We start from the raw sequence: 18,047 nt of genomic DNA, 5'->3' as shown, positions 1-18,047 counted from the left end.
GACCACTTGTGTGCCTCTGCGTGAAGAAGTGAACTTGACTATACAAAATGCTTAAACGTAAATGTGTTGTAATTTCTATGAGGGACAAGTACGTGATTGTTAAAAGGTTAGAAGAAGGCGAATATGCAACCACTTTATCCAAAAAGTACAAGGTGGGGAAGTCGACAATTGCGGATATAAAAAAACAAAAGACGAGCATAGCAAATTTTATAGCTATGCTTGATTCTACTGATGGATCAACAAGCCGTAAAACTATGAAGCTCGCCTCTAACACAGATCTAGATGATGCTGTTTACAAGCGGTTTACACAAAAGAGATCGGAAGGAGAACGTATCTCAGGTCCCATTCTGTGTGAGAATGCAATGCAGTTCAACGAAAAACTTGGAGGGCCTTCGAACTTTAAAGCGAGCACGGGCTGATTAAAACGCTTCAAGTCAAGACACGGCATTCGTGAGCTTACAACGCAGGGAGAAAAACTGTCGGCTGATTCTTCAGCAGCTGATTCTTTCGAAGTCAAACTAAGGGACGTATTAAGGGAAGAAGATTATGCTCTTGAAAACGTTTACAGTGCTGACGAAACTGGACTTACTGGATAGCTTTGCCGAGAAAAACTCTTGTTTCACGTCATGAATTAGCAGCACCTGGTCCTAAAACAAGCAAGGACCGTATTACAGCTTTGGCTTGTGCTAATGCTACTGGGAGTCATTGGTAAAACACCGCGTTGTTTCAAGCACGTTAATATGTCAGCCTTGCCTGTTGTGTACACCTCACAAAAGAGTGCCTGAATGGATAGTACGATTTTTATGAAGTACTTTCTGGACGTTTTCGTACAATCTGTAAAAGCTCATCAGCTAAAGAATGGGAAGGGGGAGAAAACACAACTTCTCCTTGACAATGCACCAACTGATCCGTCATGTGATATTTTAAACGAAAAAGACGAGTTCATAAAGGCAATATTTCTTCCACCTAACGTAACCTCCTTATTACAGCAAATGGATCAAGGCGTTATTGAGACTTTCAAACGATATTACAGGAAAGAACTGTTGCGTAAGTTATTGTTAGAAAGAGGAGAGGATGGAGAAGAAAGTCTCTTAAGAAATCATAAAAATATTGACTTGAAAGACACGTCCTACATGATCAGCACAGCATGGAATGGTGTAAAGGAAGATAATTTGAAGAAGCCTGGAATAAAATTTTGGACACAGAAGGAAATTCACAAGGTATGATTGAAAATGACGAACAGAATGATATGCCCGAAATTGTCGGTATGCTAAAAGAAATAGATTGCCACCAATGTGATGAAGAAGACGTTCATGAATGGATGAATATCGATGATGCAGATCCAGGACACCAAATCATGCAGGACAGCGAGATTGTAATCGTCGTCACTGATAAAGATGACGCCGCCAGCATTTCATCAATCAGTGCTCCAGAAAGTGAAGATGAAAGTATATCAACAGCTTCTGAGGCGTTCACTTGTTTAGATACTGCCTTGCGATGGTTTGAAGCCCAAGATGAAAGTGCCCCGTTTCAGATATCTGTAATGAACAAAGTACGTGACTTAGTTGCTCGTAAGCGTGTAGGCTTGCTTAGACAGACCAAAATAAAGGATTTTTTAAACATTAATATTGTATACTGTGTGTATAGTTCATGCAAAATGCGTATGTAATATGTATATATTTTGTTTAATAAACTGTGCCACATACTATATATGCCTACTGAAGTTGCCTTTGTATGTTACTTTGTAGTACTAAAAGAGATGCCTGTTTTTATGAATAAATTTACGGTACAGTACTTCTTTTCGGCAAATAAACAAGTACAGTTCGATTATCCGAACAAACCAGTTTTCCGAACACCCATGTCCCCCAATTACTTCGGATAATCGACGCTCTACTGTATATATTTTCAAGCTTGACTTTACTGCTCTAAATGAAAAAAAAAAAAAAAAAAGAATTTTACGAGTCTAAGATGATATTACTAACTGAATAAGTATAACTTTGCCGACGATGCAGGTGGTTGTTGACAGTTGTGAATATCAAAACATGTCTTGTGAAGTTTGATACGGAAAGGGAAAACTACCAGAAAGATGAATTTTGTCTGAGGCTATGCGAAATACGAGTATAGAGTTGTGTGTGATATGCACATATTGTCAACCAGTAGATAATTCATTCTGATAATGAAGCCTACATGAAAAAAGAGGTTAGTGTAAAACTTAAAACCAGGAAATACCGGAGAAAGCACATGACTCTCCCAAGGTTGTGCTAGAATGTGATTCAGCTGTACTCGTACTTCTATTATAGGCAGTTCAGTGAAAATCAGGCAGATCGTATTCAGAAATTTTTTGTTAGTATAATGCAAATTGACATTTCGGTACAACTTTCCTGTTCATCCAATGTTGTGTGTAACTAATTTTAGCACACTGTACGAAATGGCTTATGTACTGTGACTGTCGCAGAGCTACGAGAGTCGTGGCAGGCTGTTTTTATTAATTTTTTCTGTACAGAAGTTCGTGAGCTAGTTTGTTATAACTTTGCATGCAGGCCTATAAAGATCAGCTGTCTTAATAATGCCCCAGATCGTTCTTTTTGTATAGTAACATGAAATATTCGATCAGATGTTTCGTTGTGTTGCATCTGGTAAAGCAAACTGTGGTTGTATGAAATACAACAGTTACCACAATTTATCACCATTGTGTACGGGTTGGATGTAATATAAAAGATGTGCGTTACAGCACCTTGATTGCACAATTGGCAAGACACTATGTGATTGTCAGTTATGCCAAAGTTACAAGACAATTGAAAATACATTATTGTTAAGAAATTGTGATAAGTTTCACCTTCACCTGTGCCATATCTCTATTCTGTTGTGTGTAACGAATTTCATGTCGTACCCCGTAAAATGTTTTCATCAGCTGCTGCTCTAATACATTCTGTAGTATCACTTCAAAGTAAGGTGAATATCCTTCCAGACAGAAAATAAGCCAAGAAGATGTATTTTATGGTCACAAGACTTTTGCCTATGTGGAAGATTCCAATATTAGATTAGTGAGTAGTTAATTGCAGTTAATCCAATGTCCATGTATTAGAAATTACGTAATTTACTGTGCTTTCTATACACTATCTGATTACTATCTGATCAAAAGTACCAGACGTATATTAGTCAACCTTAAATGCAGATGCCATTGCAATGGCTTGAACACTGCTGGGGACAATTTTTGTGGTGTGTCTAAATGTCTGTACAGTAATGACAGCCCATTCTCGCTCATGAGCCAAAGCAGAGAAACTAATGATGTTGGATGCCGGGCTCTAGTGCGAACTCAAAAGTTCAAACTCGTCATTCAAACTCTGTTCAGGCCAGTCTGTTTCAAGAATGCTGCTTTCCACAGACAATTGCCTCACAGGTGCTGCTTTATGACAGGCTGCACAATCGTGCTAGTTCCTCAATTATATCCAGTAAACAATGCTGTAAAATGTGTTTATATTCTACATTTTCCAGTTACTTAAGTGAAAGAAAAGGATCACACCCTAACAATGAAAAACACCACATACAATGATACCAACTCCTCAATACTTCACTGTTGAACATACACATGATGGCAGGTAAAGTTCTCCAGTCATTCACCAAACCAAACCCTTCCATCATGTTGCTGTAGAGTATACCTTGATTTATCACTCAGTATTATGTGTTACTAATCATTCACTCTCCAGTGGTATCGTTCCACCACCTCAAGAGTTGATTGCAGAAATGTGTCACTGTACTAGCTGGACTGTTGGTAGCACTGTGGAACTCATGATTGATTCAATTTGCTTATTCCATTGATCTTTTTGCAACCACCCTCCGTAATGCACAAGGGTGTCCATCTTTATGCGAGTTTGCCTGGTCTTAGTTTAGCTGTGGTTGTTCAATCACATTTCTACTTTACAGTGATGTTAGCAACAGTCGTCTTGGACAGCCTTAGAAGAGTTGAAATGTCTCTGATAGATTTGTTGCTCAAGTTATATGCAATGATAAGCCCGCATTCAGAATTAGTGAGCTCTCCTAACTGACCCATTTTGCTGTCACTGCTTTTCTATTGATAACATGATACTTTGTCTCCTTCTATACTAGCAGGTTCACCTCATGTGGCATCTAATGGTAAATTCTGCACTAATTGGGGTGTCTGAATATTTTTGAGCAGATAGTGTGTTTAATATTAAGCATATTAGGGGTTAAATAAACAGTAATATAAACTCACGAGAGACTGTACTTCCTTGAATACATGAAGTCTTGTGTTTCAGCAGATGGCATCTTCTCCAGATGTGGCTGATTTCCCTCCTGAACTGTACGCAAAACCGTTAGCACTTGTGGGTTTGACGGGGCTTGATGCTCTTAACAATGCGGTGCACAGAGCAATATGGGATGCATTTAGTAACAACCGCAGGCCAGACAGAGCACCTGTACAGTTTAAGTTATTGAGTGCATCTCATGAATTTCCACCAATGAAGCCAAAGGTATTTTTAATCTTCCTTGCAGAAATTGTATTTCTTTCAGTTAGTATTTATCTATCTGTTTAATTGTTTCTACTTGTGGAGCACTGTATCAAAGTGGCAACCACTCAGTCTCTCATAATGTGTTCAGAAAACTTTTGATTTTCATCAAAACTGATTCCATAATTGAATTCTTGGGGATTTGCCATATGAATTCACTAGACTATTGTTTTGAAATGGTGTTAGTGATTTTGGCTGGAATATATGAATATTAATTAAGGTTACAGAAAAATTTATGAATTTCTTATCTTGTGTAGATGGCCCTTTCTGTTGTGTAGCCTGATGTGTAGGTAGGTTGGAAGGTGACAATCTGTTTGGGAGTTGAAGTCAACCAGTGTGAAAGTGAAATCTTGGTTGAGTGCATGATCTGTAGCTGGAAGTGTATATTAGTCTGGAAGCAGATTTATTTTCTGTGTACTTGGGTCCTGCAGTATGTTTATCAACAAAAGAAATGCTAAGTAATGGAAAAAGTGGAATGTGAAAACCGCATAGGGGCCTATTAAATTATTTGTTGCAATGTTACGTGCATTAACCCCTGCAGACAATATGCTTTTATTCAGAAATTCAATTTGATTGCATTCTAGAACCTAGGAAGTTAAGTAAATACTTGATTCTTCTCCAGTGATTGAAACAGAAACATCTTTATGGGGCTGGCTATATAAATATATTGTTCTACCATCATGATGTCATTCCTGTGATTGTTTGCAATAGCGATTACCAACAAACACTTCAAGGTTAGAGTGTGGAACACTCCTGGTACAGTTCTACCAAGAGAGACTACAGAATAGTCGTTGTGATAGGTCTAGCCGCTCAAACTTGGAGGGCAGGTGATATGTTGGTGGTAACAATGAATTTAGTTGGTTTCCTCAGGTTGTAAGACTGTGTATGTAACCAGCATACCCTTGACTTGTTTGCACGGGAGAGACAAATTGGAAGATTCCCTAATTCTTAATGTGCCTTTTAACTCTGTGTCCATAGTGGAAATGGTTATAGAAAACTACAATTTTTGTGATTATCCGTAGGTAAATGGATGGCACATTGGAACAAAGTGTTTACCATCAACTCGCTAATGAATATTTTTTTCTGCGTGCAGGTAGTCACCACAATCTGTGTAAGCAAGTAGTAATCTCAGAACATTGGACTACAAAGTGTGCTCATTGTCATTTTTTTGTTCTTTTATTTGGTATGCATATTCCATAGATCCGTACATGGGAGTGATTTGCCTGGATGTGGAACGTGTCAGTACAACTGTACAAATACAATTAATGCTACAGAATAGTAATATAATACAATGATATAGACATTAATAAGTATAACTTTTTCCCATTTACAAGCTGTCATTTAGGTTTTTTTAACATAACTTTAAACAGTGTTTCATTTTCTCTTGTAGATTTAATATAATTAGGCAATGCATTAAAAGTCTTTATAGCAGCATACTTTACTCCCTTCTGTACAAGTGACAATTTTTTTAGTTCAACATGTAGATCATCTTCACCTTTAGTATTGTAGTCGTGGTATGAACAATTTGTTTCATACTGAGCATAGTCTTTATTAACTACATTCATCAGAGAGTATATGTACTGACATGTGGTCAGAATACCTAACAGTGTGAAAAGTTTTCTACATGAGGTTTGTGGAGGACCCCCACACATGATTCTGACTGCTCTCTTCTGAGCAGTTAAGATTTTTTTTTTTTTTTTTTTTTTTTTTTTTTTTTTTTTTTTTTTTTTTTAGGCTGGTGAATTACCTCAGAATATTATTCCGTAACTCAATAATGAGTAAAAATACCCAAAGTAAACTGATTTTAGCATGTTGATGTCCCCTAAATGAGTAATGATTCTTAGAGCAAAAGTTGCTGATGAAAGCCTTTTTAGAGTAAGGGACACATGCTGTTCCCAGTTGAGCCTACTGTCAATGTGAACCCCCAGGAATGTAGTGGATTGTACCTGTTCTAGTTCCTGGTTGTCATGATCAATTACTATATTTTCTATAGTTTTATTTTTTGTGTGGAACTGTATAAAATTAGGTTTTTAATATTAACTGAAAGAAAATTAATTGAAAACCAAGCTGTAACTTCTCTGAGTATATCATTAACATCAGTCTCCAGATCAGCAGTAGACTTACCATCTACGACATTGCTTGTATCATCAGCAAACATTGTGAATTCACAGTTTTTACTAATGGACAGGGGTAAATCATTAACATATATTGAAAACAGCAATGGTCCAAGGACAGATCCCTGGGGAACTCCAGGCCGAATTTTACCCCATTCAGAATCCACTAGATTAGAAGATACTTTGTTGCAGCCGTTTAGAACCACCTTTTGTTTCCTGTCTTCAAGATATGATTTTAGCCAGTTACCTATAGGCCCTTTGATTCTGTAACAATAGGCCTTCTCCAAGAGTGTCTTATGGTTTACACAACCAAAGGTCTTGGAAATATCACAGAAGACACCAACTGGTGATTTCTTACTATTAATAGACTCCAAGACATCATTTGTGAGTGAATATATGACACGCACTGTGGAAACCCCTTTTTGAAAACCAAACTGTCTGTTGTTAATAATATTAAGTTTATCAAGATGTGCCACAATCCTGTTATACACTGCCTTTTCAAGAACCTTTGAAAATGTTGTTAAGAGAGAGACAGGATGGTAATTTTTGACATCTGTAGCATCGCCAGACTTGAAAAGAGGTCTCACAATGGCATATTTCATTCTCTGTGGAACAACTCCCTCATAAAGAGACATGTTGCAAATGTGAGCAAGTACCACACTTACATCATTACTGCAGGCTTTCAACAGTTTGTTGGAGATGTTATCTGTACCTGAAGATCCTTTACTTTTCAATGAGTGAATTATTTTTTTAATTTCATTAACAGTTGTGGGTGTTACATTTATATCATTAAAACATTGTGGAAGGTTAAGTTTCAGAATATCTGCAGCTTCCCTTAGGTCACCACTGCAACCTATTTGAGAGTTGACACTTAGAAAGTGGTTGTTAAATGTGTCTGCTATCTGTTTACTATCAGTTATTTCCAAATCGTTAATTTTTAAGTGACAGCAGTTTTTTCATTGTCAGATGGTGCAGTAACCTATTTCCCTCTTTATTGCATTCCAAATCGTTCTGATTTTATTATTTGAACAGTTAATTTCAGATTGTATGCACATACTTTTAAATTTTTTAGTGACTTTAGTTAAGATTTTGCTGTATGTCCTATAACATTTCACCTGGAGGGGATTATTGGATTGTCTGGATATTATATACAGTTCTCTTTTTCTCTGGCATGATATTTTTATGCCCTTGGTGACCATGGTTTTTTGCTTGATTGTCTGTTCTGTAGTCTACAGACCTTTTTGGAAAGATACTTTCAAATATACCTGATAATTCATCAGTAAATAAATTATATTCTGTATTAACATCATTTGCAAGGTAAACATACCTCCAGACAGTCTCCCGAATGCATAATTTGAATTTTTAGATATTTTCCTCATTCATGTTTCTAATGGTTTTCCACTGCGCACTAGCTTTGTTCTGATTTGTATTAAAGTTGTCAATTGTGAGTATTTGCCCATCATGATCAGAGAGATCATTTATGACTTTTTCAACTTTGATGTGATGAGTTTTACTCATATCTACAAAGATACTGTCTATTAGAGTGCGCGAAGTGGCAGTAGTTCCTGTGGGAAAACTGACAGTGGAGACAAGGTTGTAGGTATGCATTAAATTTGCAGGCTCTGCCTTAGAAGATGAGCTTTCTAGGAAATCTATATTAAAATCTCCAGTCATTATAATGTCCCTATTTTTTCTTGTGAGATACAATAGCACAGAATGTAATTGTTTCATGAATACTTTAAGATTACCAGGTGGAGCCCTGTATACTGCTACGATTACCAGTTTCTTGTTAGCTTCTACTACTTCTGTGACACATGCCTCAAAGTCTTTCTCTACACAATATTTCTCTACATCTGTTGTATTAAAGGACAGGCTGTTTTTCACATAAATAACTGCCCCACCTTTGTACATATGCTTTCTACAAAATGAGGTAGCTAAAACATAGTTTGGAATATTGAGCATTTCGATGCCAAAAGTGACATGGTGTTCTGTCAGACAGAGAATATGAGCACAATTTGCACCTGTTGGTTCATCAATATTTACAGAAAATTGGTCTAACTTACAGAGCAGGCTTTGAATATTTTGATGAAAAATTTTGAGCTTATTTTTAATTACATGATTGGTTGTGGTGCTGCCACTGTTGGGACTGGGTTTTATTTCTTTTGACATACCAGTATTACAGGAACAGTTTTCTGCAGGGAAGGGGGAGCTGTTGTGCTGGTAACACCCACATGTGTTGTTATTAACTACATTACTTACATTCTGATTGGAACATTCCCCCTTCTGCCCCAGTACCATAAAAAATCCCCATTTGCAGCTGAGGACTTTCTTGATCTCAGGCACATCCTATGTGGAGCAGCTGCAGGCACTACTGTGCTCCTTTTTTGCCATAGAGGGTGGATCTCTTGTTGGTGAGGTTTCTACACTGTCAGCTTGCACACTTGATCCTGTGGGGGTTGGGGTTGCTGTTTGTGCTATTGATGACTGTTCTTCCTCCTTAGATGCTGCTGCTTCACAAGTTGGTAGTGGACTAACGTTTCACACTTGAGTTGTAACTACTGGTGCTGTCTGGCTTTTGTATGAAAGACCTGTTTGTGTTGATTCACATACAGGTGCTGTTGCATATGAAGTCTTCCCTTCAGCTGTTCCATTAGGTTTGAAGGAGTATTTTGACGACACTGTCTGTATTTATTCCAATGATACAGTTTCAGGGGGCACAGGTACTTTTAGAATGATTGGAGGAGTGGTGTTTTCAAATAGTTTGAATGTTTCTGCTAATAATGCTTTAGCGAGTACACGTTTTGCTAGCCAGTTCCTGTGCGTTCCATGTCAAGTAAAATGGTGTCTCTCTTCGGAATTACTGTCCAAAAACTTCATGTCCTTGAATGCTTTGCATACCTTTTGAAACATTCTGTTTGTGAATTTGATTTCATTATTTACACATGAACTGTTTATTAGGTCGTGTCTGTGTCGGATGCTAACAACAATTGTTTTTCTTGGCGAGATTCTTTCCAGTGCATTTTGCAATGCTGTGATTGCATTTTTTGACTCATTTTTATAAATATTGTTAGCTCCAGCAGTAATTACACAAACATCATTTGGTTGCGGGTTTAAGTGTTTAATTATTTGCTGGAAAGGGGCCCCAGGTTTTACTGTGGCAGTAACGGAAAATTTAGATTGCGTATTCATAAGGATAGTGGCTAAATCTCGTCCATGGCTGTCTGCAAAGATACAAACTTTTGGTTTTGTTTCGTCTTCTCTCAATAATTTCCAGGTTCAACTAGGCAAGTAGTCAGTGATAAACACATTGGACTCGCATTAGGAATGACTGTAGTTCAGTACCACATCTGGCCACTGAAGTTTATCTTCCTGTGGTTTCCCTAAATCCTTCAAGGTAAATACTGTGGTAGTTACAATGTTAATGACATTGGTTTCCTTTCCCAACCTGTCAGAGCTCTATTTCTAAACAACTTTGTCATTGATGGGATAGTAAACCATAATTTTTCCTTTGATCTATCAGATTTATTCCCTGTCTTGTGGCAACTCCACATGGAGTGGTAGAGAAGCAGCAAGCAGTTGTGTTTCTCCCATATGCTGCCACTATATTAGGTAGAATTGGTTGCATATGAGGTACAGCACATATCTGCTTGCACAAATTGGACTGCATTTGGACATTGTAAAAGATGGACTCCTGACTTGTGGAGGCACAGATCATCAGATTCTTTCTCACTGAGGTCTACCAGATGTTGGCCAAAGTATCATAATTGAGGGAGAATGCTGTGTTGAACACTAGTGGGGCACATGTCTGAGACTAATGTATGAGTTGATGACTGGAACACAGCTTTATGACTGCACACCTTGTCACTGTTGACCAAATGAAGACACATACTCAGGCTGCTAACGTCTGGGACTTGGTCATGAAAGAATCCATTGAAAATAAAATTACAGACAACACTATTAACTGCTCAGACAAATTTTGACCTTGGAGCCAATTGTAGTTCAATACAGTCCATGACATTTCAACTGAACGTGTGCCAGTCATCCTCAGGTGAACCATTGATGACTCACCTTAGAATAACTGACAGGTGCCAGTTGATATGTCATGGAAAATGTATTGAATGACAATTCAGTTTTCTGGTAAAATTTTAAAATCCGTAACACTATTAACTGTAGCACAGGGTATCACCTCAGCAAGGCCAATGATACCACCCTCCATCACCTTTACTTAAATTGCTTTTGACATTGACAGAATTGCAAATGCTATGGAGGTGTTTCTCAGACTGCCTTTTCATTTTTTCACACATAAAACAATTGTTGTGGTGGATATATGTTTTCATGACTTTCTGCTGTTAATTACACTTCTTGGAAGTAGACTTCATGAAAATTATAATTTTTTTTAAACAATTCAAGATTTAAAACATTTAGACAACTGAAACCGAGCAGAATTTGCAGTATATTTTGATTTTAAGCTTTACTTAAATAACAGTAGATACTGACATCTCTACCCTCTTACAGATTATCATCAGAGGCATAATATTACAGATTCACAACATAACGATATTGAAAAACACATTTCATTTGTGAGACATTGTGTATGACATCAGCTTTGAGTATACTTCTTATAGTTTCAGCGTAGACCAACTATTGAACTCGATAAATCTATGAAGAGAGACACTTTGCCACATTTTAGATTTAAAAGATCAAATGGAAAATAATTTCATATTCTTAAGAGCCTCTGAATCATTTTTTAATAAGTGTCACCCTGCTTGTGTTTCACGTAGACTGTCAGAGAGCAAATCAAACAAATTGAAACACCGGACTGTAGACACAGTTACCTTGTTTTACTCTTCACACAAGGAGGGCAAAAGCATACATTTTTCAAACAGTCCTTTCTGTGTTTGAGACTTGAACTACCTTCAGAACAGGGTTTTCTCTGAGACTTTTTGCCATATGTCGCTGTTCAGGGAGTAGCAAGACAATCTAACCTTCTTCTTATGTAACCTGACACCTGTTTTATCCGTCTAAAACATCTGTTCTTACTGAAGAAGTAAGCCTCTCCATTGTCATCAACTGTCACATCATCATCAATTTGTTTCCTGCTTCAAATTAGTGTCATGGTCACCAAGTATCTCAAAAGCAGGGTTATTGTTGTCATACACGTTTTCATCTGAGAATTCATTGACATCTACACCTGGCTTACATAAAACAAGTTGTGTAGAAGATGCAACTTTCCTTGCCATGGAGAAACTGTAATATTCAATAAGAATACAACACACAAACACTATGATATATCTGCAAGACTTCTCAAGGCCCAAAAATAAGAAAGTGCAGCAACAGTGCAAACATTCTGCCATGTTTATCTTGCCATCCAATAGTGAGGTACATACATTTGTAGCAGTCTGAGAGGCAGTCTATAGTAATTAAGGATTAAAGAACAGTGGAGCTTAATACAATAACGTAACAGTTGAACAACAATGTGGACGCAGGAACACTGCGGCTGCTTGAGGCATTGACAGTAAGCTGAATGTGAAACCAATTTGTGAATCTGAATGTAGTGTCACAGTGGTTAGGGTGCAGGACCAGGTTTCTTTGTTTTCCCTGCATTGATTAGGGCACATGCCAGAATGACTGCAACTCCCTCCTCTGTCTGGAGTGTGGGACTTTGGCTGGTCAATTTCCAATAATGCAATACCAATAGCCGTTATTTAGGTTTTATTTTTAGGCTACCAGTTTCAACTTTACATTTAGTCATCTTCAGGCCTATACAATGAAGGTTATAAACTGGCAATAAGTGCATATTAAAAAGACAGTGTATTGTCTAAATGAGGCCAATGTTACATATTAATTTACATAATTAAAAGAAATTGCTCTTAACTAAAATCTATAAAATACAAAGTTATATGTACTATCAGCAAGTAACCAGTTATTCATGCATACTACGAAACCATCAGTAACTTAATGGAAGTATTCATAAAATAGAAGTGTCAAAGTAATCCAACCATCAGTCCTGTATATCCATTGTAAATATGTATGGTTATATGTGGTAGACGCTACTGGTTTTTGTCTAAAAATAAGACGCGGGCAGAAGGACCGACTTATATGTAAAGTAAATAGCAGGATCATATATCAGGTAAAATAAAGGGGGATACACTATAAGCAATGGCAATTCTTATAGTAAGTATACAAAAAGGAATGATAGATTGAAAAGGAATTACAGCTATTGAAACACCATAGCTGTACTCAATTGTTATTAGATAATAATCTTTAGGTTTAGGTTTAATTATGTAGATGTTTCAGTCCATTCTGTTTTATGTTACCCTAATGACAGATTGTTACAATTTCATCTATTCATCTTTTCATGATATTTAATGATGGTCTGGGGAGTGGAGATTATTTTCTGGTGACTTTTCTGCGATTACTTTACTAAGCAGTGATGTATTTGTATATATATGATGAAGTGTACATTCTCCTTTTCATTTTGCCAATTTTGGACCCAATACGGACTCTCGTTCGATTTAAAATTTTGTGGTAAGTACTTGAGGTTACCTCTTGATTTTTGCATTTCCCCTCTGATTTATATATATATATTTATATGCATTATATATTTATATGGAATGTATATTTATATGGAACAGTTAATGTCCAGTTTGGTTGAGCACTATTCAGTATATAAAATCTGTAATTACATAGTTTAGTAGTATATTTTTTATTTTCGCGACTCCCTATAATGGGACTACTGTTAATTATCTTCTTTCCATAGACACTCTCCAGAAGTATGATGTTAGGAAGTTTCTGCCCAAATAACTGATGTTGGCTTCCTATCTTCCAAATAGTTTTCTTACAATTAGAGACTTTGCAGGTATTGGTGAAAAAGGTGTGCTTTTGGAGAATTAACATACACAGTACCCACTTTTTGATTATAATATCCTAGGTCTTATTACATGGATGGATACATTTCTACTTTTTATTTTTACTTTTACTTTTTGCTGTCATCCTCCTACGGTGTTCTTTTGTTTGCTCCTGATAGAGTATTATCTAATAACAATTGAGTACAGCTATGGTATTTCAATACATGTAATTCCTTTTCAATCTATCATTCCTTTTTTGCTTCACGCTCTTGTATGTGCAAGTGCTGAACAAACCTTTGTTAAGTTAATGTTCATCGTTCATGTAATTACACCTTCTTCTACGTGACATTATTTTGGTGGAGCTGCTGGGTATTGGAACTTGTGATAGCATACATTATTGACGACACAGTGGATCCCATCAGGCCACGAGAGAGCCGCTGTTTATGTGGTGAGAAACCTGAGTTTGAGCCATATTCAACAGATCACAATCTACAGGAGACAGAAGAAGAAGAGGACGTTACGATGATAGCAGCTGTGTGCTACCACTTTAGACATCCTTCTGCATTCGCTGGTGATGATGGCCAAGATCCAAAAAAGTGGCTGAAGGTATATGAGCGTATAGCCAAAAAATGGGATGACACCGTGTGTTTGGTTAACGTATTTTTCTACTTAGAGGGCACTGCCAAACAATGGTATGAGAACAATGAGGAGAAGTTCACAAGCTGGGAAGTATTCCACGCAGAACTGCACAAGTGTTTTGACAACACACTACTACAGAAGTGCAAGGCTGAAGATAAAGTGCAGGGCACAGTGTCCAGGCGAAACTACAGCATCCTACATTCACGACATGTTGGAGCTGTGTAAAATAGTGGATCCTAGAATGGACGGGGAAGATAAGGTTGCACATCCCATGAAGGGTGTTTGCTGAGGACATGTATCAAGCCCTACTTCTGAAGGAGGTTTCGACAGCAGACAACTTCATAAAATGGTGCCAGTATATCGAGACACTGCATCGAAAAAGAATTACATGCAAGAAGTTTGAATGGCTTCCATCAGGTAGTGAGACAGGAAGTTCAGAAGGTGCATGGCAAACAAAACACTGAGACACTTCAAGAGGTCATAAGTGGAACAGACATTGAACCCAATCTCTCGTCCTTCATTTCCCTTTAAAACAGTGAAAAAGTCGAGACCCAGGCAGAGTTACGTTCCTCCAATGCTGCATGAGGAACCTGTTCGGGCACCAAGGAAGACTGACGTCTGGAGGACCCAGTATCACCAACCAGTATGTTTCCACTGTGGACGACCGGGACATGTGGTGCACTATTGTCGAGAAAGGCGGTGGATATTTGGTGATGCCTGCGCCAGAAGACATCAGACCGATCTTTGCCGACGCCAACTCCAGGCCGACGAAGATGAGCAAGATGATATGGGTGCAGGACGACATATGTTACCATCGGTGCAAGCTAGAAATTGGAGAGGATGCTCCCCAACATGCCAGTCAAGGTCTCCATCGCCCTTTAGAAGCTCCAGGCGATCACCTAGCCACCGCAACCTGGAAAACAAAAGGGTTTGACCTTCCCTGTAGGTGAGGCTGCTGAAGAGAAAAATCCTCTGCTATCGGTCACTACGAAAATGATAGGAAACTACATTGATATCCTCATGGATGGCCGACCAGCCCAAGTTATTGTGGACTCTGGAACACCATATTCAGTCATTTCGGAGAAGTACATTGCCAGTTGCAGCAAATATATTCGTCGACAACAAAAAAATCTCTGCTGAAGGAGGATAATGGGACATGTGTAAAACCTACGGGAAGATGTAAAATTTGTGTGGGTATAAGTGGCCATACACAGCCCATAGAATTTGTCATCTTACAAGAGTGTAGTTATGACGTCATTGTCAGATGGGACTTTTGAAAGCTCCTCAGGCAATTATAGATTGTGGTCCCTCGAAGATTATGCTACATCTACATGGATAATCTGCAAATCACATTTAAGCGCATGTTAGAGGGTTCATCGAACCACCTTCACAATTCTCCATTATTCCAATCTTGTATAGGTGCGGAATGAATCAACACCTATATCTTTTTGCACGATCTCTGATTTCCCTTATTTTATCGTGGTGATCATTCCTCCCTATATAGGTCAGTGTCAACAAAATATTTTCGCATTCGGAGGAGAAAGTTGGTGATTGGAATTTCATGAAAACATTTCGTCGCAACGAAAAACGCCTTTCTTTTAATGACTTCCAGCCCAAATCCTGTATCATTTCTGTGACACTCTCCCCCATATTTTGCAATAATACAAAATGTGCTGCCTTTCTTTAAACTTTTTCAATGTGCTCCATCGGTCCTACCTGGTAAGGATCCCACACTGCACAGCAGTATTCTAAAAGAGGACAGACAAGCATAGTGTAGGCAGTCTCCTTAGTAGGTATGTTACATTTTTTAAGTGTCCTGCCAATAAAACACAGTCTTTGTTTAGCCTTCCCCATAATATTTTCTGTGTGTTCCTTCCAATTTATGTTGTTCGTAATTGTAATACCTAGGCTAGACGAGATGAGATCCTGTGGACAGGAAGATGTGCACCCAAGTGTGTGGAGACTATGTGGGGAGGCTTGCGTGCCTCAACGATACAGATAGCTGTACCGTAGGTGCAAGCACAACGGAGAGGTATCTGTTGAGAGGCCAGCAAACGTGTGGTTCCTGAAGAGGGACAGCAGCCTTTTCAGTAGTTGCAGGGGCAACAGTCTGGGTGATTGACTGATCTGGCCTTGTAACATTAACCAAAATGGCCTTGCTGTTCTGGTACTGCGAATGGCTGAAAGCAAGGGGAAACTACAGCCGTAATTTTTCCCGAGGGCATGCAACTTTACTGTATGATTAAATGATGATGGTGTCCGCTTGGGTAAAATATTCCGGATGTAAAATAGTCCCCCATTCAGATCTCCGGGCAGGGACTACTCAAGAGGACGTTGTTATCAGGAGAAAGAAAACTGGCGTTCTACAGATCGGAGTGTGGAATGTCAGATCCCTTAATCGGGCAGGTAGGTTAGAAAATTTTAAAAAGGGAAATGGATAGGTTAAAGTTAGATATAGTGGGAATTAGTGAAGTTCGGTGGCAGGAGGAACAGGACTTCTGCTCAGGTGACTACAGGGTTATAAATACAAAATGAAATAGGGGTAATGCAGGAGTAGGTTTAATAATGAATAAAAAATAAGTGTAGGGATAAACTACTACAAACAGCATACTAAACGCATTATTGTGGCCAAGATAGATACGAAGCCCACACCTACTACAGTAGTACAAGTTTATATGCCAACTAGATCTGCAGATGACAAAGAAATTGATGAAATATATAAAAATTATTCAGGTAGTGAAGGGAGACGAAAATTTTAAAAGGTATCAGATAGATTATATAATGGTAAGACAGAGATTTAGGAACCAAATTTTAAATTGTAGGACATTTCCAGGGGCAGATGTGGACTCTGACCACAATCTATTGGTTATGAACTGTAGATTAAAACTGAAGAAACTGCAAAAAAGTGGGAATTGAAGGAGATGGGACCTGGATAAACTGAAAGAACCAGATATTGTACAGAGTTTCAGCGAGAGCATAAGGGAACAATTGACAGGAATGGGGGAAAGAAATACAGAAGAAGAAGAATGGGTAGCTTTGAGGGATGAAATAGTGAAGGCAGCAGAGGATCAAATAGGTCAAAAGACGAGGGCTAGTAGAAACCCTTGGGTAACAAAAGAAATATTGAATTTAATTGATGAAAGGAGAAAATATAAAAATGCAGTAAATGAAGCAGGCAAAATGGAATACAAACGTCTCAAAAATGAGATCGACAGGAAGTGCAAAATGGCTAAGCAGGGATGGCTTGAGGACAAATGTAAGGATGTGGAGGCTTATCTCACTAGGGGTAAGATAGATACTGCCTACAGGGAAATTAAAGAGACCTTTGGAGAAAACAGAACCACTTGCATGAATATCAAGAGCTCAGATGAAAAACCCAGTTCTAAGCAAAGACGGAAAGCAGAAAGGTGGAAGGAGTATATAGAGGGCCTATACAAGGGCGATGTACTTGAGGACAAATTATGGAAATGAAAGAGGATGTAGATGAAGTTGAAATGGGAGATATGATATTTCGTGAAGAGTTTGACAGAGCACTGAAAGACCTGAGTCTAAACAAGGCCCCCGGAGTAGACAACATTCCATTGGAACTACTGACGGCCTTGGGAGAGCCAGTCCTGACAAAACTCTTCCATCTGGTGAGCAAGATGTATGAGACAGGAGAAATACCCTCAGAGTCCAAGAAGAATATTATAATCCCAATCCCAAAAAAAGCAGGTGTTGACAGATGTGAAAATTACCAAACTATCAGTTTAATAAGTCACAGCTGCTAAATACTAACGCAAATTATTTACAGACAAATGGAAAAACTGATAGAAGCCGACCTTGGGGAAGATCAGTTTGGATTCCATAGAAAAGTGAGGCAATACTGACCCTACGACTTACCTTAGAAGAAAGATTAAGGAAAGGCAAACCTACGTATC

The 18,047-nt window shown here is 38.2% G+C and overlaps 1 protein-coding gene across 4 annotated transcripts in view; it reads left to right on the top strand.

Annotated features, from left to right (window-relative positions):
- Window positions 1-1,514: 1,514 nt before the first annotated feature.
- LOC126279438 (trafficking protein particle complex subunit 11) overlaps window positions 1,515-18,047 on the top strand; it is a 98,454-nt gene continuing 81,921 nt past the window's right edge. The window contains exons 1-2 of one of the 4 annotated variants that reach the window (XM_049979679.1): window positions 1,515-1,552; window positions 4,281-4,490. In XM_049979679.1, coding sequence (XP_049835636.1) covers window positions 1,544-1,552; window positions 4,281-4,490 — 219 coding nt within the window. In that variant the 5' untranslated portion in view covers window positions 1,515-1,543. Of the gene's footprint in view, window positions 1,553-1,852; window positions 2,200-2,246; window positions 3,045-4,277; window positions 4,491-18,047 lie in introns of those variants that run through there. The other 3 variants (XM_049979678.1, XM_049979677.1, XM_049979680.1) reach the window with 3 other exon arrangements.

Source organism: Schistocerca gregaria, chromosome 1 (genome assembly GCF_023897955.1).
Source record: "Schistocerca gregaria isolate iqSchGreg1 chromosome 1, iqSchGreg1.2, whole genome shotgun sequence".
Lineage (NCBI taxonomy): Eukaryota > Metazoa > Arthropoda > Insecta > Orthoptera > Acrididae > Schistocerca > Schistocerca gregaria.
This window is presented reverse-complemented; position numbering and strand designations above follow the sequence as displayed.